The 24,563-nt window shown below is 41.3% G+C and overlaps 1 protein-coding gene across 1 annotated transcript in view; it reads left to right on the plus strand.

Annotated features, from left to right (window-relative positions):
* Positions 1-24,563, plus strand: part of FHOD1 (formin homology 2 domain containing 1) — a 387,262-nt gene that overhangs the window by 186,667 nt on the left and 176,032 nt on the right. Inside the window, exon 4 of the mRNA XM_053719455.1 lies at positions 19,383-19,450. Coding sequence (XP_053575430.1) covers positions 19,383-19,450 — 68 coding nt within the window. The remainder of the gene's footprint in view (positions 1-19,382; positions 19,451-24,563) is intronic.

The raw sequence follows: 24,563 nt of genomic DNA on the forward strand, positions 1-24,563 counted from the left end.
ATGGCGGAAATACCTATACTGGTGCGAATCCAAAGGTTACTCCTGGAGTAAGGTTAGGATCGCTAGGATACTGTCTTTTCTACAAGAAGGTTTAGAAAAGGGTTTATCAGCTAGTTCATTAAAGGGACAGATTTCAGCTCTGTCCATCTTGTTACACAGACGTCTGTCAGAAAATCCAGACGTCCAGTCCTTTTGTCAGGCTTTAGCTAGGATCAAGCCTGTGTTTAAAGCTGTTGCTCCACCATGGAGTTTAAACTTAGTTCTTAACGTTTTACAGGGTGTTCCGTTTGAACCCCTTCATTCCATTGATATAAAAATGTTATCTTGGAAAGTTCTGTTTTTAATGGCTATTTCCTCGGCTCGAAGAGTCTCTGAGTTATCAGCCTTACATTGTGATTCCCCTTATCTGATTTTTCACTCAGACAAGGTAGTTCTGCGTACTAAACCTGGGTTCTTACCTAAGGTAGTCACTAACAGGAACATCAATCAAGAGATTGTTGTCCCATCCTTGTGTCCAAATCCTTCTTCAAAGAAGGAACGTCTTTTACACAATCTGGATGTAGTTCGTGCCCTCAAGTTCTACTTGCAGGCAACTAAAGATTTTCGCCAAACTTCTTCCTTGTTTGTCGTTTACTCTGGACAGAGGAGAGGTCAAAAAGCTTCTGCTACCTCTCTCTCTTTTTGGCTTCGTAGCATAATACGTTTAGCCTATGAGACTGCTGGACAGCAGCCTCCTGAAAGAATTACAGCTCACTCCACTAGAGCTGTGGCTTCCACTTGGGCCTTTAAGAATGAGGCCTCTGTTGAACAGATTTGCAAGGCTGCAACTTGGTCTTCACTTCATACTTTTTCCAAATTTTACAAATTTGACACTTTTGCTTCTTCGGAGGCTATTTTTGGGAGAAAGGTTCTTCAGGCAGTGGTTCCTTCTGTATAATGAGCCTGCCTTTCCCTCCCGTCATCCGTGTACTTTTGCTTTGGTATTGGTATCCCAGAAGTAATGATGACCCGTGGACTGATCACACATAACAGAAGAAAACATAATTTATGCTTACCTGATAAATTCCTTTCTTCTGTTGTGTGATCAGTCCACGGCCCGCCCTGTTTTTAAGGCAGGTAAATATCTTTTAAATTATACTCCAGTCACCACTTCACCCTTGGTTACTCCTTTCTCGTTGATTCTTGGTCGAATGACTGGGACTGACGTAGAGGGGAGGAGCTATATGCAGCTCTGCTGGGTGAATCCTCTTGCATTTCCTGTTGGGGAGGAGTTATATCCCAGAAGTAATGATGACCCGTGGACTGATCACACAACAGAAGAAAGGAATTTATCAGGTAAGCATAAATTATGTTTTTTCTAGGGACTAGAAAATGCTGCTGGTACCTGATTAATGTAAGTTAAGCCTAAAAACAGTGATTTAATAGCGACTTGTATCAGGCTTACTACCAGAGATATATACTCTGATAATATGGCAATATAAAACGTTTGCTGGCATGTTTAATCGTTTTTATATATGCTTTGGTGATAAAACTTATTGGGGCCTAGTTTTTTCCACATGGCTGGCTTGATTTTTGCCTAGAAACAGTTTCCTGAGGCTTTCCACTGTTGTAGTATGAGTGGGAGGGGCCTATTTTAGCGCTTTTTTGCGCAGTTAAAATTACAGACAGAGACATTCAGCTTCCCTCAGCAGTCCCCTGCATGCTATAGGACATCTCTGAAGGGCTCTAAAGGCTTCAAAAGTTGTGTATTGAGGAAGGTAAAGCCACAGTGGAGCTGTGGCAGTTGTTGTGACTGTTTAAAAACGTTTGTTAATCCGTTTTTTGTATTAAGGGGTTAATCATCCATTTGCAAGTGGGTGCAATGCTCTGCTAACTTGTTACATACACTGTAAAAATTTCGTTAGTTTAACTGCCTTTTTTCACTGTTATTTCAAATTTTGGCAAAATTTGTTTCTCTTAAAGGCACAGTAACGTTTTTTATATTGCTTGTTAACTTGTTTTAAAGTGTTTTCCAAGCTTGCTAGTCTCATTGCTAGTCTGTATAAACATGTCTAACATAGAGGAAACTCCTTGTTCATTATGTTTAAAAGCCATGGTGGAACCCCATAGGAGAATGTGTACTAAATGTATTGATTTCACTTTAAACAATAAAGATCAGCTGTTATCTTTAAAAGAATTATCACCAGAGGATTCTGACGAGGGAGAAGTTATGCCGACTAACTCTCCCCACGTGTCGGACCCTTTGACTCCCGCTCAAGGGACTCACGCTAAAATGGAGCCAAGTACATCAAAGACGCCCATAGCGATTACTTTGCAGGACATGGCGGCAATCATGGATAATACCCTGTCAGCGGTATTAGCCAGACTGCCTGAATTCAGAGGAAAGCGCGATAGCTCTGGGGTTAGACGTAATACAGAGCGCGCAGATGCTTTAAGGCCCATGTCTGATACTGCGTCACAATATGCAGAAGCTGAGGAAGGAGAGCTTCAGTCTGTGGGTGACATTTCTGATTCGGGGAAACCTGATTCAGATATTTCTACTTTTAAATTTAAGCTTGAGAACCTCCGTGTATTGCTTGGGGAGGTATTAGCTGCTCTGAATGACTGTGACACAATTGCAGTGCCAGAGAAATTGTGTAGACTGGATAAATACTATGCAGTGCCGGTGTGTACTGATGTTTTTCCAATTCCTAAAAGGTTTACAGAAATTATTAATAAGGAGTGGGATAGACCCGGTGTGCTGTTTTCCCCCCCTCCTATTTTTAGAAAAATGTTTCCAATAGACACCACCACACGGGACTTATGGCAGACGGTTCCTAAGGTGGAGGGAGCAGTTCCTACTTTAGCAAAGCGTACCATTATCCCTGTCAAGGACAGTTGTGCTTTTTCAGATCCAATGGATAAAAAGTTAGAAGGTTACCTTAAGAAAATGTTTATTCAACAAGGTTTTATCCTGCAGCCCCTTGCACGCATTGCGCCTGTCACTGCTGCTGCGGCGTTCTGGTTTGAGTCTCTGGAAGAGGCCTTTCAGACAGCTACTCCATTGACTGAAATACTTGACTAAGCTTAGAAAACTTAAGCTAGCTAATTCTTTTGTTTCTGATGCCATTGTTCATTTGACTAAACTAACGGCTAAGAATTCTGGATTCGCCATCCAGGCGCGTAGGACGCTATGGCTTAAATCTTGGTCAGCTGACGTGACTTCAAAGTCTAAATTACTTAACATTCCCTTCAAGGGGCAGACCCTATTCGGGCCTGGTTTGAAGGAAATTATTGCTGACATTACTGGAGGTAAGGGTCATACCCTTCCTCAGGACAGGGCCAAATCAAAGGCCAAACAGTCTAATTTTCGTGCCTTTTGAAATTTCAAGGCAGGTGCAGCATCAACTTCCTCTGCTACAAAACAAGAGGGAACTTTTGCTCAATCCAAGCCGGGCTGGAAACCTAACCAGTCCTGGAACAAAGGCAAGCAGGCCAGAAAGCCTGCTGCTGCCTCTAAGACAGCATGAAGGAACGGCCCCCTATCCGGTAACGGATCTAGTAGGGGGCAGACTTTCTCTCTTCGCTCAGGCGTGGGCAAGAGATGTTCAGGATCCCTGGGCGTTGGAGATCATATCTCAGGGATATCTTCTGGACTTCAAAGCTTCCCCTCCTCAAGGGAGATTTCGCCTTTCGAGATTATCTGTAAACCAGATAAAGAAAGAGGCATTCTTACGCTGTGTGCAAGACCTCCTAGTTATGGGAGTGATCTGTCGAGTTCCACAGACGGAACAGGGACAGGGCTTTTATTCAAATCTGTTTGTGGTTCCCAAAAAAGAGGGAACCTTCAGACCCATTTTGGATCTAAAGATCTTAAACAAATTCCTCAGAGTTTCATCGTTCAAAATGGAAACTATTCGGACCATCCTACCTATGATCCAGGAGGGTCAGTACATGACCACAGTGGATTTGAAGGATGCTTACCTTCACATACCGATTCACAAAGATCATCATCGGTTCCTAAGGTTTGCCTTTCTGGACAGGCATTACCAATTTGTGTCTCTTCCCTTCGGGTTAGCTACAGCTCCAATAATCTTTACAAAGGTTCTGGGATCGCTTCTGGCGGTCCTAAGACCGCGAGGTATATCAGTGGCCCCTTATCTGGGCGACATCCTGATACAGGCGTCAAGCTTTCAGATTGCCAAGTCACATACGGACATAGTTCTGGCATTTCTCAGGTCACATGGGTGGAAGGTGAACGAGGAAAAGAGTTCTCTATCCCCACTCACAAGAGTCTCCTTCCTCTGATAGATTCTGTAAAAATGAAGATTTACCTGACAGAATCCAGGTTATTAAAGCTTCTAAAATCTTGCCGTGTTCTTCATTCTATTCCGCGCCCTTCGGTGGCTCAGTGTATGGAAGTAATCGGCTTGACTGTGGCGGCGATGGACATAGTGCCATTTGCGCGCCTACATCTCAGACCGCTGCAACTATGCATGCTCAGTCAGTGGAATGGAGATTACACAGATTTGTCCCCTCTACTAAATCTGGATCAAGAGACCAGAGATTCTCTTCTCTGGTGGCTATCTCGGGTCCATCTGTCCACAGGTATGACCTTTCGCAGGCCAGATTGGACAATTGAAACAACAGATGCCAGCCTTCTAGGTTGGGGTGCAGTCTGGAATTCCCTGAAGGCTCAGGGATCGTGGACTCAGGAGGAGAAACTCCTCCCAATAAATATTCTGGAGTTAAGAGCAATATTCAATGCTCTTCTAGCTTGGCCTCAGTTAGCAACCCTGAGGTTCATCAGATTTCAGTCGGACAACATCACGACTGTGGCTTACATCAACCATCAAGGGGGAACCAGGAGTTCCCTAACGATGTTGGAAGTCTCCAAGATAATTCGCTGGGCAGAGACTCACTCTTGCCACCTATCAGCAATCCATATCCCAGGTGTAGAGAACTGGGAGGCGGATTTTCTAAGTCGTCAGACTTTTCATCCGGGGGAGTGGGAACTCCATCCGGAGGTGTTTGCTCAATTGGTTCATCGTTGGGGCAAACCAGAACTGGATCTCATGGCGTCTCGCCAGAACGCCAAGCTTCCTTGTTACGGATCCAGGTCCAGGGACCCAGAAGCGGCACTGATAGATGCTCTAGCAGCGCCTTGGTTCTTCAACCTGGCTTATGTGTTTCCACCATTTCCTCTGCTCCCTCGACTGATTGCCAAAATCAAACAGGAGAGAGCATCGGTGATCTTGATAGTGCCTGCGTGGCCACGCAGAACCTGGTATGCAGACCTAGTGGACATGTCATCTTTTCCACCATGGACCCTGCCTCTGAGACAAGACCTTCTACTACCAGGTCCTTTCAATCATCCAAATCTAATTTCTCTGAGACTGACTGCATGGAGATTGAACGCTTGATTTTATCAAAGCGTGGCTTCTCCGAGTCAGTCATTGATACTCTTATACAGGCACGAAAGCCTTTCACCAGGAAAATCTACCATAAGATATGGCGTAAATACCTTTATTGGTGTGAATCCAAGAATTACTCTTGGAGTAAGGTTAGGATTCCTAGGATATTGTCCTTTCTCCAAGAGGGTTTGGAAAAAGGATTATCAACTAGTTCTTTAAAGGGACAGATTTCTGCTCTTTCTATTCTTTTGCACAAGCGTCTGGCAGAAGTTCCAGACGTTCAAGCTTTTTGTCAGGCTTTGGTTTGAATTAAGCCTGTGTTTAAACCTGTTGCTCCCCCATGGAGCTTAAACTTGGTTCTTAAATTTCTCCTTCATTCCATTGATATCAAACTTTTATCTTGGAAAGTTCTGTTTTTGATGGCTATTTCCTCGGCTCGGAGAGTCTCTGAGTTATCTGCTTTACAATGTGATTCTCCTTATCTGATTTTCCATTCAGATAAAGTAGTTCTGCGTACAAAACCTGGGTTTTTACCTAAGGTAGTTTCTAACAAGAATATCAATCAAGAGATTGTTGTTCCATCATTGTGTCCTAATCCTTCTTCAAAGAAGGAACGTCTTTTACATAATCTGGACGTGGTCCGTGCTTTAAAATTTTACTTACAAGCTACTAAAGATTTTCGCCAAACATCTACACTGTTTGTTGTTTACTCTGAACAGAGGAGAGGTCAAAAAGCTTCGGCAACCTCTCTTTCTTTTTGGCTTCGGAGCGTAATACGCTTAGCCTATGAGACTGCTGGACAGCAGCCCTCTGAAAGGATTACAGCTCATTCTACTAGAGCTGTGGCTTCCACCTGGGCCTTTAAAAATGAGGCTTCTGTTGAACAGATTTGCAAGGCGGCGACTTGGTCTTCGCTTCATACTTTTTCAAAATTTTACAAATTTGATACTTTTGCTTCTTCGGAGGCTATTTTTGGGAGAAAGGTTCTACAGGCAGTGGTTCCTTCTATTTAAGCCTGCCTTGTCCCTCCCTTCATCCCTGTACTATAGCTTTGGTATTGGTATCCCACAAGTAATGGATGATCCGTGGACTGGATACACCTTACAAGAGAAAACATAATTTATGCTTACCTGATAAATTTATTTCTCTTGTGGTGTATCCAGTCCACGGCCCGCCCTGTCTTTTTAAGGCAGGTCTAAATTTTAATTTAAACTTCAGTCACCACTGCACCCTATAGTTTCTCCTTTCTCGGCTTGTTTCGGTCGAATGACTGGATATGGCAGTTAGGGGAGGAGCTATATAGCAGCTCTGCTGTGGGTGATCCTCTTGCAACTTCCTGTTGGGAAGGAGAATATCCCACAAGTAATGGATGATCCATGGACTGGATACACCACAAGAGAAATAAATTTATCAGGTAAGCATAAATTATGTTTTTGCGTGCCTTGTACTTTATTTTCATTTTGGCTTAGCGTGCCTTGGCCTTGTACGTTTTTCAAAGCTACTTTAAGAGGGGTTAAGTTTTTCCATTCCTCAAGAGCTTTTTTTGTGGGGATTTAATTGTTTATGCAATAATGGAGCCTTCTGATTCTGTCCCTAAAATTCTCTTAGAAGCTGGGCCCTCTGAATACTTTATTACCAATGTTAAGTGTGTTTATTGTAAAAAGCCTGAGGAATCTCCTCCAGCTTATTTATGTTACTCATTCTTAGATGTGTTAATGGATTCAGACCAATCTGATGCTGGTTCTATGAGTATAACTGCTTCTTCTGTTTGTTCCTCACAGGGGAGTTTTTCAGACTTTGCTCCAGGTGTGAAAGATTTCATCAGGTCTACCGTTTTTGAAATGTTGGCAGCTCTTCTGCCTTCAAAAAAGCATTAAAGATTAGTTCAGATTTTACCTTCTGCTAGTGCCCCCTGAGGCTATGATTTCTGTTGATAATCCTGTTTCTTCAGAAGAAGTTTCCTCTGATGATGATTCTTCTTCTGGTGTTGAACCTGAGTCATCATCTTTTTTTTTTTTTTTTTTTTATTTTTTTTTTATTCAAAGTTGAACATATTCGTTCTCTTTTAAAAGAGGTTTTTCTTACTTTAGTGGTTAAAGATGCTAAGATTTCTGAGGATGACTTATATTCTTTTAAAAAAACTATTGTTAAAACCCCTGAGGTTTTTCCTATTCCTGATGCTGTCTCTGAGATAGTTTCTAGAGAATGATCTAAGCCAGGTAATTATTTTCCTAAACCTTGCCAAAGGATTAAGTTATACCTCTTACCTTCCTCTAATATTGAACTGTCAGAGACTGCCCTTAATGTAGATAGGCCATTTCCACTCTGGCTAAGAGTACTACTATCACTTTGGAAAATATTACCTCTTTTGAGGACCTTTGAGATAGGACGTTAGAATCCTTTCATAGAAGGGACTTTCTGCAAGAACCATCCCTCCAAGAGGAAGGTTTTTCTGTCCAATGTTCCAAAGAATCCCTTAAAGTCTCAAGCCTTTTTTTCAGTCTGTGTCAGATCTAGAAACTATGGGAGTTGTTGCTCCAGTTCCTTTGCAGGAACAGGGAATGTGATTTTATTGATATCTCTTCATTGTTCCCAAGGAGGAGGGAACTTTTCAGACCAGTTCTGGATATTAAAGCTCTGAACAAGTTTGTCAGAATTCCTACTTTCAAAATGAAAACTATTCAGACTATTATGGCTTTTGTTTAGCAATGTCAGTTTATGTCCAAAAAATTAAGATTTAAAGGATGCTTTCTTCATGTTCTAAATCAGAAGGAACATTACCAGTTTCTGAGGTTTGCCTTTCTAGACAAGCATTTTCTGTTTGTTGCTCTACCATTTGGTCTGGCTACAGCTCCAAGAATGTTCTTGAAAGTTTTGGGTACCCTTCTGTCTGTGATCATATCTCTTACCTGGACGATATCTTGGTTCAAGCTTCATCTTTTAATTTAGCAGAATATCACATCAGCAGACTGTTGATGTTTCATCAACAGCATGGTTGAAAGATATTTTTTTTCCAAAGAGTTATTTGGTGCTTCTGACAATGGTTACTTTTCTGAGGTTCCAAATATAGTCTCCATGAGTTTTTCTTTTACAGATAGGATAAGGCTGAAATTGGTGTCAGCCTATATTAAAGGGACACTCAATCAAAATTAAACTTTCATTATTCAGAAAGAACATGCCATTTTAAACAACTTTCCAATTTACTTCTATTAACTAAATGCACACAGTCTTTTTATATTTAAACTTTTTGAGTCACCAGCTCCTACTGAGCATGTGCAAGAATAAGTGTGTATACATTTGTGAATGGCTGATGGCTGTCACATGGTACATAATATGAATTTGTGATTGGCTGATGGCTGTCACATGGTGGAAAAAGACATAACTTTTAAAATTGTCAAAAAAAAATCTACTACTCATTTGAAGTTCAGACTTCCTTCTTTTGCTCTTTGTATGGAAGTACAGGGTCTTATGATTTTCACTTCAGATGTAATTCCATTTGCTCAATTTCACATGAGACCTCTTCAGCTTTGTATGCTTTTTCAATGGTGTAGGGATCTTAATCCGTTGTCTCAAAAGATTTTTCTGGATCACAGAACAAGTGGCTAGATCATCAGTTTATTATTCAGTGGGCTTCTTTTGCTCATCCTACCTGGACTGTGATCACTACAGATGCAAGTATTTCAGGTTGAGGGGGGGGGGGGGTTGCGGGTCTCTGAAAGCAGAGGGTGTTTGGGATCCTCGGAAGGTGAAGTTTGGTATGCAGATGTCCAGTTGCCCTCCTTGACCTCTTCCTCTACGACCAGACCATCTGTATCTAGGTCCATTTTTCCATTCGGATGTTAAATCTCTAAACTTGATGGCATGGAGATTGAACGGTTAGTTGTTAGCATAGAGGTTTCTCATATTCTGTGATTTAGACTTTGATGAAGGCTTGTAAGCCTATGACAAGGAAGATTTAGCATAAGGTCTGGAAAGCTTTTATTTCTTGGTGTATGGATCATAATTTTTTTCTGGCATTCTTTTGGATAAGGCCTTATCTGCCAGTTCTTTGAAAGAGCAGATTTCTGCTCTTTCAGTTTTGTTTCATAGGAAGATTGCTAATCTATCCTGACATTCATAGTTTTGTTTAGGTTTTGGCACGTATTAAGCCTGTGATCAAGCCAATTTGTCCTGCCTAGAATCTTAATTTTGGTGTTCAAGGTTTTGAGCCTATGCATAAGGTGGATATTAAGCTTCTTTTTTGGAATTTGTTTTGTTCCTTTTGGCTATGTCTTCTCCTAGAAGAGTATCTGAATTATCTGCTCTTTCTTGTGACCCTCATCTTATTTTCCATCGGGATAAGGCAGTTTTAAAAACAAAATGTTGATTATTTTTTTTTTGCCTAAGGTGGTATTATCGAATAACATTAGTCGTGAAATTGTTTTCACTTCTTTATGTCCTAATCCAAGGACTTCTTCAGAGAGGCTTCTCCAGACTAGGGCAGAAAGCTTCTGCTGTTTCTTTGGCTTTCTGGTTGAAGCTTTCTCTTGTTAAGTGTAGTCAGTCCACGGGTCATCCATTACTTATGGGATTATATCTCTTCCCCAACAGGAAGTTGCAAGAGGATCACCCAAGCAGAGCTGCTATATAGCTCCTCCCCTCACATGTCATATCCAGTCATTCTCTTGCAACCTAACTAAAGATAGGTCGTTGTGAGAGGTCTGTGGTGTTTTTAAACTTAGTTTATTTCTTCAATCAAAAGTTTGTTATTTTAAATGGCACCGGAGTGTGCTGTTTGTTTCTCAGGCAGCATTAGAAGAAGAATCTGCCTGCGTTTTCTATGATCTTAGCAGACGTAACTAAGATCCACTGGCTGTTCTCGCACATTCTGAGGAGTGAGGTAACTTCAGAAAAGGGGAATAGCATGCAGGGCCCCCCTGCAAACGAGATATGTGCAGTAAATTATTTTTCTAAGCAATGGAATTGACTGAGAAATTACTGCTGATACCAATGTAATGTAAGTTCAGCCTTAAATACAGTGGTAGCGACTGGTATTAGGCTGATAAGTGTGTGTACACTGAAGTATTTTTCTAGGGAATGGAATTTGACTCAGAAAATACTGTTAATACTGAAGTAATGTATGAGCCTTAACTGCAGTAAAAGCGACTGGTAGCAGGCTTATTAATAACACTTCATAACTTTTAAAATGTATGTTCAAAACGTTTACTGGCATGTTAATCGTTTTTTGTGAGGTACTTGGTGATAAAACTTATTGGGGCATGATTTTACCACATGGCTAACTTTTGTTTCTGCATAGAAACAGTTAACTGAGCTTCCCCACTGTTGTAATATGAGTGGGAGGGGCCTATTTTAGCGCTTTTTTGCGCAGTAAAAATTCAGTCACAATCTTCCTACTTCATCCTCCATGATCCAGGACGTCTCTAGAGAGCTCAGGGGTCTTCAAAATTCATTTTGAGGGAGGTAATCAGTCACAGCAGACCTGTGACAGTGTGTTTGACTGTGATAAAAACGTTAATTATTAACTTGTTATCCGTTTTTGGGTATTAAGGGGTTAATCATCCATTTGCTGGTGGGTGCAATCCTTTGCTAACTTAATATATTTACTGTGAAAATTTGGTTGCTATAACTAATTTGGTTCATTGTTATTTCAACTGTGACAGCTTTTTGTGCTTCTTAAAGGCACAGTAGCGTTTTTTATATTGCTTGTAAATTTATTTGAAAAGTATTTTCCAAGCTTGCTAGTCTCATTGCTAGTCTGTTTAAACATGTCTGACACAGATGAATCTGTTTGCTCACTATGTATGAAGGCCAATGTGGAGCCACATAGAAAGTTGTGTACTAAATGCATTGATGTAACTTTAAATAAAAGTCAGTCTTTACATGTAAAGAAATTATCACCAGACAACGAGGGGGAAGTTATGCCGACTAACTCTCCTCACGTGTCAGTACCTTCGCCTCCCGCTCAGGAGGTGCGTGATTTTGTGGCGCCAAGTACATCAGGGAGGCCCTTACAAATCACTTTGCAAGACATGGCTACTGTTATGACAGAAGTATTATCTAAATTGCCAGAATTAAGAGGCAAGTGTGATAGCTCTGGGTTAAGGACAGAGCGCGCTGATGATGTGAGAGCCATGTCCGATACTTCGTCACAATTTTCAGAACATGAAGACGGAGAGCTTCATTCTGTGGGTGACGGATCTGATCCAGGGAGACTGGATTCAGAGATTTCTAATTTTAAATTTAAGCTTGAGAACCTCCGCATATTGCTAGGGGAGGTATTAGCGGCTCTGAATGATTGTAACACGGTTGCAATTCCAGAAAAATTATGTAGGTTGGATAGATACTATGCGGTACCGGTGTGTACTGACGTGTTTCCTATACCTAAAAGGCTTACAGAGATTATTAGCAAGGAGTGGGATAGACCCGGTGTGCCTTTTTCCCCTCCTCCCATATTTAGGAAAATGTTTCCTATAGACGCCACCACACGAGACTTATGGCAGACGGTCCCTAAGGTGGAGGGAGCAGTTTCTACTTTAGCTAAGCGTACCACTATCCCGGTGGAGGATAGTTGTGCCTTTTCAGATCCAATGGATAAAAAATTAGGTTACCTTAAGAAAATGTTTGTTCAACAAGGTTTTATCTTACAGCCCCTTGCATGCATTGCGCCTGTCACTGCTGCGGCGGCATTCTGGTTTGAGTCTCTGGAAGAGGCCATTCGCACAGCTCCATTGGATGAAATTATGAACAAGCTTAAAGCACTTAAGCTAGCTAACGCATTTGTTTCTGATGCCGTCGTACATTTAACCAAACTTACGGCTAAGAACTCCGGATTCGCCATCCAAGCATGCAGAGCGCTATGGCTTAAATCCTGGTCAGCTGACGTGACTTCTAAATCTAAATTGCTTAATATTCCTTTAAAAGGGCAGACTTTATTCGGGCCCGGCTTGAAAGAAATTATCGCTGACATTACGGGAGGTAAGGGCCATGCTCTGTCTCAGGACAGGGCCAAATCAAAGGCCAAACAGTCTAATTTTCGTGCCTTTCGTAACCTCAAGGCAGGAGAAGCATCAACTTCCTCCGCTCCAAAACAGGAAGGAGCTGTTGCTCGTTACAGACAGGGCTGGAAAACTAACCAGTCCTGGAACAAGGGCAAGCAGGCCAGAAAACCTGCTGCTGCCCCTAAGACAGCATGAAGAGAGGGCCCCCTATCCGGAAACGGATCTAGTGGGGGGCAGACTTTCTCTCTTTGCCCAGGCTTGGGCAAGAGATGTCCAGGATCCCTGGATGTTGGAGATCATATCTCAGGGATATCTTCTGGACTAAAAAGCTTCTCCTCCACAAGGGAGATTTCATCTTTCAAGGTTATCAGCAAACCAAATAAAGAAAGAGGCGTTTCTACGCTGTGTACAAGACCTCTTACTAATGGGGGTGATCCACCCAGTTCCGCGGACGGAACACGGGCAAGGATTCTATTCAAATCTGTTTGTGGTTCCCAAGAAAGAGGGAACCTTCAGACCAATCTTGGACTTAAAAATCCTAAACAAATTCCTAAGAGTTCCATCATTCAAAATGGAAACTATTCGAACCATCCTACCCATGATCCAAGAGGGTCAGTACATGACCACTGTGGACTTAAAGGATGCCTACCTTCACATACCGATTCACAAGGATCATTATCGGTACCTAAGATTTGCCTTCCTAGACAGGCATTACCAGTTTGTAGCTCTTCCCTTCGGGTTAGCTACGGCTCCAAGAATCTTTACAAAGGTTCTGGGCTCACTTCTGGGACTCTTATAGATTCTGTAGAGATGGAAATTTACCTGACGGAGGCCAGGTTATCAAAACTTCTAAATGCTTGCCGTGCCCTTCATTCCATTCCACACCCGTCAGTAGCTCAGTGCATGGAAGTAATCAGCTTAATGGTAGCGGCAATGGACATAGTACCATTTGCGCGCCTGCATCTCAGACCGCTGCAATTGTGCATGCTAAGTCAGTGGAATGGGGATTACTCAGATTTGTCCCCTCTACTAAATCTGGATCAAGAGACCAGAGATTCTCTTCTATGGTGGCTTTCTCGGCCTCACCTGTCCAAGGGGATGACCTTTCGCAGGCCAGATTGGACGATTGTAACAACAGACGCCAGCCTTCTGGATTGGGGCGCAGTCTGGAATTCCCTGAAGGCTCAGGGATCATGGACTCAGGAGGAGAAACTCCTCCCAATAAATATTCTGGAGTTAAGAGCAATATTCAATGCTCTTTTAGCTTGGCCTCAGTTAGCAACTCTGAGGTTCATCAGATTTCAGTCGGACAACATCACGACTGTGGCTTACATCAATCATCAAGGGGGAACCAGGAGTTCCCTAGCGATGTTGGAAGTCTCAAAGATAATTCGCTGGGCAGAGTCTCACTCTTGCCACCTGTCAGCGATCTACATCCCAGGCGTGGAGAACTGGGAGGCGGATTTTCTAAGTCGCCAGACTTTTCATCCGGGGGAGTGGGAACTTCATCCGGAGGTCTTCGCTCAACTTATTCATCGTTGGGGCAAACCAGATCTGGATCTCATGGCGTCTCGCCAGAACGCCAAGCTTCCTTGTTACGGATCCAGGTCCAGGGATCCGGGGGCGGTGCTGATAGATGCTCTGACAGCCCCTTGGGTCTTCAACATGGCTTATGTGTTTCCACCATTTCCGATGCTTCCTCGACTGATTGCCAAGATCAAACAGGAGAGAGCATCAGTGATTCTGATAGCGCCTGCGTGGCCACGCATGACCTGGTATGCAGACCTAGTGGACATGTCGTCCTGTCCACCATGGTCTCTGCCTCTGAGGCAGGACCTTCTAATTCAGGGTCCTTTCAACCATCCAAATCTAATTTCTCTGAGGCTGACTGCATGGAGATTGAACGCTTGATTCTATCAAAGCGTGGCTTCTCGGAGTCGGTTATTGATACCTTAATACAGGCTAGGAAACCTGTTACCAGAAGAATTTACCATAAGATATGGCGTAAATATTTATATTGGTGCGAATCCAAGAGTTACTCATGGAGTAAGGTTAGGATTCCTAGGATATTGTCTTTTCTACAAGAGGGTTTAGAAAAGGGCTTATCTGCTAGTTCGTTAAAGGGACAGATTTCTGCTCTGTCTATTCTTCTACACAAGCGTCTGGCAGAAATTCCAGACGTTCAGGCTTTTTGTCAGACTTTGGCTAGGATTAAGCCTGTGTTTAAGACTGTTGCTCCGCCGTGGAGCTTAAACTTAGTTCTTAACGTTCTGCGAGGCGTTCCATTTGAACCCCTTCATTCCATTGATATCAAGCTGTTATCTTGGAAAGTTCTGTTTTTGATGGCTATTTCCTCGGCTCGAAGAGTCTCTGAGTTATCTGCCTTACATTGTGATTCTCCTTATCTGATTTTTCATTCAGACAAGGTAGTTCTGCGTACTAAACCTGGGTTCTTACCTAAGGTAGTTTCTAACAGGAATATCAATCAAGAGATTGTTGTTCCATCATTGTGTCCTAAGCCTTCTTCAAAGAAGGAACGACTTTTGCATAATCTGGACGTAGTCCGTGCCCTGAAGTTCTATTTGCAGGCAACTAAAGATTTTCGTCAAACTTCTTCCCTGTTTGTCGTTTACTCTGGACAGAGGAGAGGTCAAAAGGCTTCGGCTACCTCTCTCTCCTTTTGGCTTCGTAGCATAATACGTTTAGCCTATGAGACTGCTGGACAGCAGCATCCTGAAAGAATTACAGCTCATTCTACTAGAGCTGTGGCTTCCACCTGGGCCTTTAAAAATGAGGCCTCTGTTGAACAGATTTGCAAGGCTGCGACTTGGTCTTCACTTCACACTTTTTTAAAATTTTACAAATTTGACACTTTTGCTTCTTCGGAGGCTATTTTTGGGAGAAAGGTACTTCAGGCAGTGGTTCCCTCCGTTTAAAGTTCCTGCCTTGTCCCTCCCTTCATCCGTGTACTTTAGCTTTGGTATTGGTATCCCATAAGTAATGGATGACCCGTGGACTGACTACACTTAACAAGAGAAAACATAATTTATGCTTACCTGATAAATTTATTTCTCTTGTAGTGTAGTCAGTCCACGGCCTGCCCTGTCTTTTAAGGCAGATCTAAATTTTAATTAAACTCCAGTCACCACTGCACCCTATGGTTTCTCCTTTCTCGTCTTGTTTCGGTCGAATGACTGGATATGACATGTGAGGGGAGGAGCTATATAGCAGCTCTGCTTGGGTGATCCTCTTGCAACTTCCTGTTGGGGAAGAGATATAATCCCATAAGTAATGGATGACCCGTGGACTGACTACACTACAAGAGAAATAAATTTATCAGGTAAGCATAAATTATGTTTTTGATTCATAAAGCTTACTTGGAGGTGGGACAGCCTCCACCTAAACGTATTACGGTCCATTCTACCAGGTCTGTGGCTTCTTCCTTGGCTTTCAACAATTAGGTTTCAGTTGATCAAATTTCCAAAGCGGCTACTTGGGGTTATCTACATACTTTTACTAAATTCCACCATTTTGATGTGCTTGCTTCTTCTTAGGCAGGCTTTGGTAGGAAAGTCCTTTTAGGTAGTGGTATCAACTTAATATGCGTTTGCCTATAGGCTATTTTAAGTGCTTGATTTAGTTTTTGTGAAAAAATGTCCTTCTATGTTGCCGTTTCTTTTAATTACTCGTGGATCCACGACTTCCACAGGAGTAATGGATTGTGGACTTTCACCACCTGTATGAAAGAAAACATAATTTATGCTTACTCGATAAATTAATTTCTTTCATGATGGTGAGAGTCCACCAAACCTCACCCTGTTGTATTTGTCGGTGATAGTTATTTATTTTGTCTCATCTTTTTTTCTTTGCTCATATATTTTTGATTCTTAAAGGGAGAGTAAAGTCCAAATTAAACTTTCATGATTTAGGGCATGTAATTTTAAACTTTCTAATTTAATTTTATCAACTTTGCTTTGTTCTCTTGGAATTCTTAGTTGAAAGCTAAGCAATTATATTTTTGGTGTTTACTGTCCCTTTAATTCATTTTCTATATATTTTTTGCTTGGCTATATGTCAGACTAGTTTCTGGAAATCTGGGAGGGGTTTTATAGAGCTCTTGGGGTTTGGGAAACTTTGAAGTGACGTTGTGTTAGGAGCGCCCCTAGAGGCTGACTGTGAAAGTGACTTAACTCGTAATAAACTAGAATTATATCTTTGATAAGATTATATTATAACTTATAATAAACTGGAATTATATCTTTAATAAAAATATATATCAAGTGCAATATTCACTGGTGGGGAGAATTTTTTATTATAACCTTATGTTGGTGTTCTTAATATTGTTGACGTTACTATAGAGAATACACTTACGGACCCAATGTTCACTCGATGAGAAATAATGTGATACGAGGGTCTATATAAATAAAATTTTAATGTTTAAAAAATAAAAAGAATGACACAAATTGACATTTCAATATAAATTATAAAATTTAGACACCGGTGTCGCTATCAATAAAATATACTATATAAGTAACTTTCCATAAAAACATTGATACAATTTGTCTAATGATAGAGGTATTTCATTAATGTTGCTAGTGGCAGCCACGTTTACATGTATAAAGATACAATAAGATACTGGGGATAAGTTTTCAATCTCAGTCAGTACATTCTGATATGCGATGTAATCATGAGTAATATATCAGTCCATTATTTTCCTTTAGCGTGTGTATAATGGATATAGGAAAGTCCAGGGTTTGGGTACAATGATATTTCTGGTATGGTTTGTTTGTATTCCAAATAGTTGTTATATTGTAATTTTAATAGGTACTCACTGTTGGTTCTTCGGCTTCAGAGCTGGTAATATTGTGTGTTTACTCACAGTTCTTAGAAGCTACTTTGTTTCACTTGATGCTTCGACCGACTGGTCTATTTACAGTCTGTTTGGCTGTGTCCAGTCTTATCCAATCCGTGTGGAGTATGATCAGTGCGCGCACTTTTTGAAAATCTTGTCTGTTGAATTCCCGTCTCCTACCGCTTCTATCTGTATTCAGAATTGGTTCTGGGAGTGGGATCAAACTATCTCCTACCAATCCAGTCTGCACCTACTTTTGTCAGTGCAATACTGGTACAGGTCCTGGGAGATCTGCTTTGTCTGTCTCAAAATCACGGAGCTGGGTAGTATGATCTAAGCGTTTCAGCTAATAAAATAGCCTTGATAAAGCACGTAAGTGTATTCTCTATAGTAACGTCAACAATATTAAGAACACCAACATAAGGTTATAATAAAAAATTCTCCCCACCAGTGAATATTGCACTTGATATATATTTTTATTAAAGATATAATTCCAGTTTATTATAAGTTATAATATAATCTTATCAAAGATATAATTCTAGTTTATTACGAGTTAAGTCACTTTCACAGTCAGCCTCTAGGGGCGCTCCTAACACAACGTCACTTCAATACACCCCTTTATTCTAATTTGTGAGGAATTAGAAACATTAGGAAGCCAGCACTGCCATTCCAAGTATTAGGGTACAACCACTCGCACATGTTTGGGAAACTTTACCTCCTCCTAGTGGTCAGGAAAAGTAATTCCCAGGAATTATTACTTGTTGAATCTAACCACCATGAAAGAAGTTCATTTATCAAGTAAGCATAAATGTTTTCCTGCCATTTAGTGCTCCAGACACCTACCTAGGTATCCCTTCAACAAAGAATAACATTGAACTGAAAAAATATTATAATAGAAGTAAATTTGAAACTTTATTTTAATGTATGCTCTGTCTGAATCACAAAGTAATTTTTTGAGTTTCATATCCCTTTAAAGGGACAGTCAACACCAGAATTGTTGTTGTTTAAAAAGATAGATGATCCCTTAATTATTCATTCCCCAGTTTTGCATAATCAACACAGTTATAATTATACACGTTTTACCTCTGTAATTACCTTGTATCTAAGCTTCTGCTGACTGCCTCCTTATTTCAGTTCTTTTGGCAGACTTGCATTATAGCCAATCAGTGCTCACTCCATGGTAAATTCACGTGCATGAGCTCAATGTTATCTATATGAAGCACATGAACTAACGCCCTCTAGTGGTGAAAAACTGTCAACATGCATTTAGATTAGAGGTGGCCTTCAAGGACTAAGAAATTAGCATAGGAACCTCCTAGGTTTAGCTTTCAACTAAGAATACTAAGAGAACAAAGAAAAATTGGTGATAAAAGTAAATTGGAAAGTTATTTAAAATTACATGCCCTATTTGAATCATGAAAGTTTTTTTGGACTTGACTGTCCCTTTAAAGGGACAGTCAACACCAGATTGTTTGTTGTTTAAAAAGAAAGATAATCCCTTTATTACCCATTCCCCAGTTTTGCATAAGCAACAAATTTATAATAATAAACTTTTTACCTCTGTAATTACCTTGTATCTAAGCTTCTGCTGACTGCCACCTTATTTCAGTTCTTTTGACAGACTTGCATTTTAGCCAATCAGTGCTCTCTCCTAGGTCACTTCACGTGCATGAGCTCAATGTTATCTATATGAAACACATTAACTAATGTCCTCTAATGGTTAAAATGCATTCAGATTAGAGGCGATCTTCAAGGTATAAGAAATTAGCATATGAACCTCCTAAATATAGCTTTCAACTAAGAATAGCAAGAGAACAAAGCAAAATTGGTGATAAAAGTAAATTGGGAAGTTGTTTAAAATAACATGCCCTATGTGAATTATGAAAGTTTTTTTTGGATTTGACTGTCCCTTTAATTTTTTTTTATTTTTTTTTACTGCTATATTCAATTTTTGAAATCTTTTATTCAGAATACCTAAAAAAAAATTTCATTTGTCCATTAAATTTGTTCATAATTTAAAATGAATAACTGTTTTATAAAATATTGAGTTCCTTATATAAATCATTGAAATTTTTGGCATTTCTGTAATTTATAAAGAAGTACTTTTTAAAACCTAACATTTTGTTTTCTTTTCTCTAGAAAAACTATACAATTCCAATGGCCCAGAGTTGAGAAGATCTCTCTTCTCTCTCAAGCAATTGTTCCAGGTAGGAATTCTGACAATAAAATGATGACATAAATATCCCATGTAATTGTACATTTCTAGGAAATGCTGTGTCCAGCTGTACATTCAAGCTCAGCCCAGATGTTTATTGTCTAGGAATATGCAATCCTCATGCTGTTCTACTCTGTGCTTTCAGTGTCCCAAAAGCAAAAATCCAACTGTATTATTTTATGTATATAAATGCAGAACACATTGGAACCGTTCCCTGCACAAAAAGAGCACTGAGCAACTACAATTACTTATAACTGTATCATACATGGGGGCATATTTCTCCTGTTAAGTGTAGTCAGTCCACGGGTCATCCATTACTTATGGAATATTTCTCTTCCTAACAGGAAACTGCAAGAGAATTACCCAGCAGAGCTTGCTATATAGCTCCTCCCCTCACCTATCATAGTCAGTCATTCTCTTGCAGCCTAACTAGTAGGAAGCTGTGAGAGATCTGTGGTGTTTTTTTAACTTAGTTTATTTCTACAATCAAAAGTTTGTTATTTTTAAATGGCACCGGAGTGTGCTGTTTATTCTCAGGCAGCATTAGAAGAAGAATCTGCCTGGGTTTCTTTCTATGGTCTTAGCAGACGTAACTAAGATCCACTGGCTGTTTCTCATCTGAGGCGTGAGGTACTTTCAGAGAAGGGGAATAGCATGCAGGGCTCCCCTGCAACAAATGAGGTATGCGCAGTAATTTATTTTCTGAGGAATGGAATTGACTGAGAAAATACTGCTGATACCAATGTAAAGTAAGTTCAGCCTTAAATGCAGCAATAGCGACTGGTATCAGGCTGATGTGTGTGTGTGTGTGCACTGAATGTATTTTCTAAGGAATGGAATTGACTCTGAAAATACTGTAAATACTGAAATAATGTGTGAGCCTTAACTGCAGTAAAAGCGACTGGTAGCAGGCTTGTAAATAATAATACATAACTTTTAAATGTATGTTTAAAACGTTTTACTGGCTTGTTAATCGTTTTTGTGAGGTACTTGGTGATAAAACTTATTGGGGCATGATTTTTACCACATGGCCATTTTTGTTTTCTGCATAGAAACAGTTTCTGAGCTTCCCCACTGTTGTAATATGAGTGGGAGGGGCCTATTTTAGCGCTTTTTTACACAGTAAAAATTCAGTCACAATCTGTCTACTTAATCCTCCATGATCCAGATCGTCTCTAGAGAGCTCAGGGGTCTTCAAAATCCATTTTGAGGGAGGTAATCAGTCACAGTAGTCCTGTGACAGTGTATTTGACTGTGAGAAAAACGTTAATTATATAATTGTTATCCGTTTTTGGGTACTAAGGGGTTAATCATCCATTTGCTGGTGGGTGCAATCCTTTGCTAACTTAATACATTTACTGTGAAAATTTGGTTGCTATAACTATTTTTGATCATTGTTATTTCAACTGTGTTAGTTTTTCTGTGCTTCTTAAAGGCACAGTAACGTTTTTTATATTGCTTGTAAATTAATTTTGAAAAGTATTTCCAAGTTTGCTAGTCTCATTGCTAGTTTGTTTAAACATGTCTGACTCAGATGAATCTCTTTGTTCACTATGTTTAAAGGCCAATGTGGAGCCCAATAGAAATTTGTGCACTCAATGTATAGATGTCACTTTAAATAAAAGTCAAACTTTATATGTTAAGAAATTATCACCAGACAACGAGGGGGAAGTTATGCCGACTAACTCTCCTCACGTGTCAGTACCTTCGCCTCCCGCTCAGGAGGTGCGTGATATTGTGGCGCCAAGTACATCAGGGCGGCCCATACAAATCACTTTGCAAGACATGGCTATTGTTATGACAGAAGTACTATCTAAATTGCCAGAATTAAGAGGTAAGCGCGATCACTCTGGAGTTAGAACAGAGCGCACTGATAATGGTAGAGCCATGTCTGATACTGCGTCACAATTTGCAGAACATGAGGACGGAGAGCTTCATTCTGTGGGTGACGGGTCTGATCCGGGTAAACTGGATTCAGAAATTTTAAATTTAAGCTTGAGAACCTACGTGTATTACTAGGGGAGGTATTAGCGGCTCTGAATGATTGTAACACAGTTGCAATTCCAGAGAAAGTATGTAGGCTGGATAAATATTTTGCGGTACCGGTGTGTACTGACGCTTTTCCTATACCTAAAAGGCTTACAGAAATTGTTAACAAGGAGTGGGATAGACCCGGTGTGCCCTTTTTACCACCTCCTATATTTAGAAAAATGTTTCCTATAGACGCCACCACACGGGACTTATGGCAGACGGTCCCTAAGGTGGAGGGAGCAGTTTCTACTTTGGCTAAGCGCACCACTATCCCGGTGGAGGATAGCTGTGCTTTTTCAGATCCAATGGATAAAAAGTTAGAGGGTTACCTTAAGAAAATGTTTGTTCAACAAGGTTTTATATTACAACCCCTTGCATGCATTGCGCCTGTTACTGCTGCGGCGGCATTCTGGTTTGAGTCTCTGGAAGAGACCATTCGCACAGCTCCATTGGATGAAATTATGAACAAGCTTAAAACCCTTAAGCTAGCTAACTCATTTGTTTCTGATGCCGTTGTACACTTAACCAAACTTACGGCTAAGAACTCCGGATTCGCCATTCAAGCGCGCAGAGCGCTGTGGCTTAAATCCTGGTCAGCTGACGTGACTTCTAAATCCAAATTGCTTAATATTCCTTTCAAAGGGCAGACCTTATTCGGGCCCGGCTTGAAAGAAATTATTGCTGACATTACGGGAGGTAAGGGCCATGCTCTACCTCAGGACAGGGCCAAATCAAAGGCCAAACATTCTAATTTTCGTGCCTTTCGTAACTTCAAGGCAGGAGCAGCATCAACTTCCTCCGCTCCAAAACAGGAAGGAGCTGTTGCTCGTTACAGGCAGGGCTGGAAAGTTAACCAGTCCTGGAACAGGGGCAAGCAGGCCAAGAAACCTGCTGCTGCCCCCAAGACAGCATGAAGAGAGGGCCCCCTATCCGGAAACGGATCTAGTGGGGGGCAGACTTTCTCTCTTTGCCCAGGCTTGGGCAAGAGATGTCCGGGATCCCTGGGCGTTGGAGATCATATCTCAGGGATATCTCCTGGACTTCAAAACTTCTCCTCCACGGGGGAGATTTCATCTTTCAAGGTTATCAGCAAACCAAACAAAGAAAGAGGCGTTTCTACGCTGTGTACAAGACCTCTTACTAATGGGGGTAATCCACCCAGTTCCGCGGACGGAACACAGGCAGGGATTCTATTCAAATCTATTTGTGGTTCCCAAAAAAGAGGGAACCTTCAGACCAATCTTGGACTTAAAAATCCTAAACAAATTTCTAAGAGTTCCATCATTCAAAATGGAAACTATTCGAACCATCCTTCCCATGATCCAAGAGGGTCAGTACATGACCACGGTGGACTTAAAGGATGCTTACCTTCACATACCGATTCACAAGGACCATTACCGGTATCTGAGATTTGCCTTCCTAGACAGGCATTACCAGTTTGTAGCTCTTCCCTTCGGATTAGCTACGGCCCCAAGAATCTTTACAAAAATTCTAGGATCACTTCTGGCGGTACTAAGACCGCGAGGCATAGCGGTGACTCCGTACCTAGACGACATTCTGATACAAGCGTCAAGTTTTCAAACTGCCAAGTCTCATACAGAGATAGTTCTGGCATTTCTGAGGTCGCATGGGTGGAAGGTGAACGTGGAAAAGAGTTCTCTTTCTAGGGACTCTTATAGATTCTGTAGAGATGAAAATTTACCTGACAGAGGCCAAGTTATTAAAACTTCTAAATGCTTGCCGTGTCCTTCACTCCATTCCACACCCGTCAGTAGCTCAGTGCATGGAAGTAATCGGCTTAATGGTAGCGGCAATGGACATAGTACCATTTGCGCGCCTGCATCTCAGACCGCTGCAATTGTGCATGCTAAGTCAGTGGAACGGGGATTACTCAGATTTGTCCCCCCTACTAAATCTGGATCAAAGGACCAGAGATTCTCTTCTATGGTGGCTCTCTCGGCCACATCTGTCCAAGGGGATGACCTTTCGCAGGCCAGATTGGACGATTGTAACAGACGCCAGCCTTCTAGGCTGGGGAGCAGTCTGGAATTCCCTGAAAGCTCAGGGATTATGGACTCAGGAGGAGAAACTCCTCCCAATAAATATTCTGGAGTTAAGAGCAATATTCAATGCTCTCCTAGCTTGGCCTCAGTTAGCAACTCTGAGGTTCATCAGATTTCAGTCGGACAACATCACGACTGTGGCTTACATCAACCATCAAGGGGGAACCAGAAGTTCCCTAGCGATGTTGGAAGTCTCAAAGATAATTCGCTGGGCAGAGTCTCACTCTTGCCACCTGTCAGCGATCTACATCCCAGGCGTGGAGAACTGGGAGGCGGATTTTCTAAGTCGCCAGACTTTTCATCCGGGAGAGTGGGAGCTCCATCCGGAGGTCTTTGCTCAACTGATTCGTCGTTGGGGCAAACCAGATCTAGATCTCATGGCGTCTCGTCAGAACGCCAAGCTTCCTTGTTACGGATCCAGGTCCAGGGACCCGGGAGCGGTGCTGATAGATGGCTGACTGCATGGAGATTGAACGCTTGACTCTATCAAAGCGTGGTTTCTCGGAGGCGATTATTGATACCTTAATACAGGCTAGGAAGCCTGTTACCAGAAAAATTTACCATAAAATATGGCGTACATATTTACGTTGGTGCGAATCCAAGAGTTACTCATGGAGTAAGGTTAGGATTCCTAGGATATTGTCCTTTCTACAAGAGGGTTTAGAAAAGGGCTTATCTACTAGTTCGTTAAAGGGACAGATTTCTGCTCTGTCTATTCTTCTACACAAACGTCTGGCTGAAGTTCCAGACGTTCAGGCTTTCTGTCAGGCTTTAACTAGGATTAAGCCTGTGTTTAAGTCTGTTGCTCCGCCGTGGAGCTTAAACTTAGTTCTTAATGTTCTTCAAGGCGTTCCATTTGAACCCCTTCATTCCATTGATATCAAGTTGTTATCTTGGAAAGTTCTGTTTTTGATGGCTATTTCCTCGGCTCGAAGAGTCTCTGAGTTATCTGCCTTACATTGTGATTCTCCTTATCTGATTTTTCATTCAGACAAGGTAGTCCTGCGTACT

This window comes from Bombina bombina, chromosome 1 (genome assembly GCF_027579735.1).
Source record: "Bombina bombina isolate aBomBom1 chromosome 1, aBomBom1.pri, whole genome shotgun sequence".
Lineage (NCBI taxonomy): Eukaryota > Metazoa > Chordata > Amphibia > Anura > Bombinatoridae > Bombina > Bombina bombina.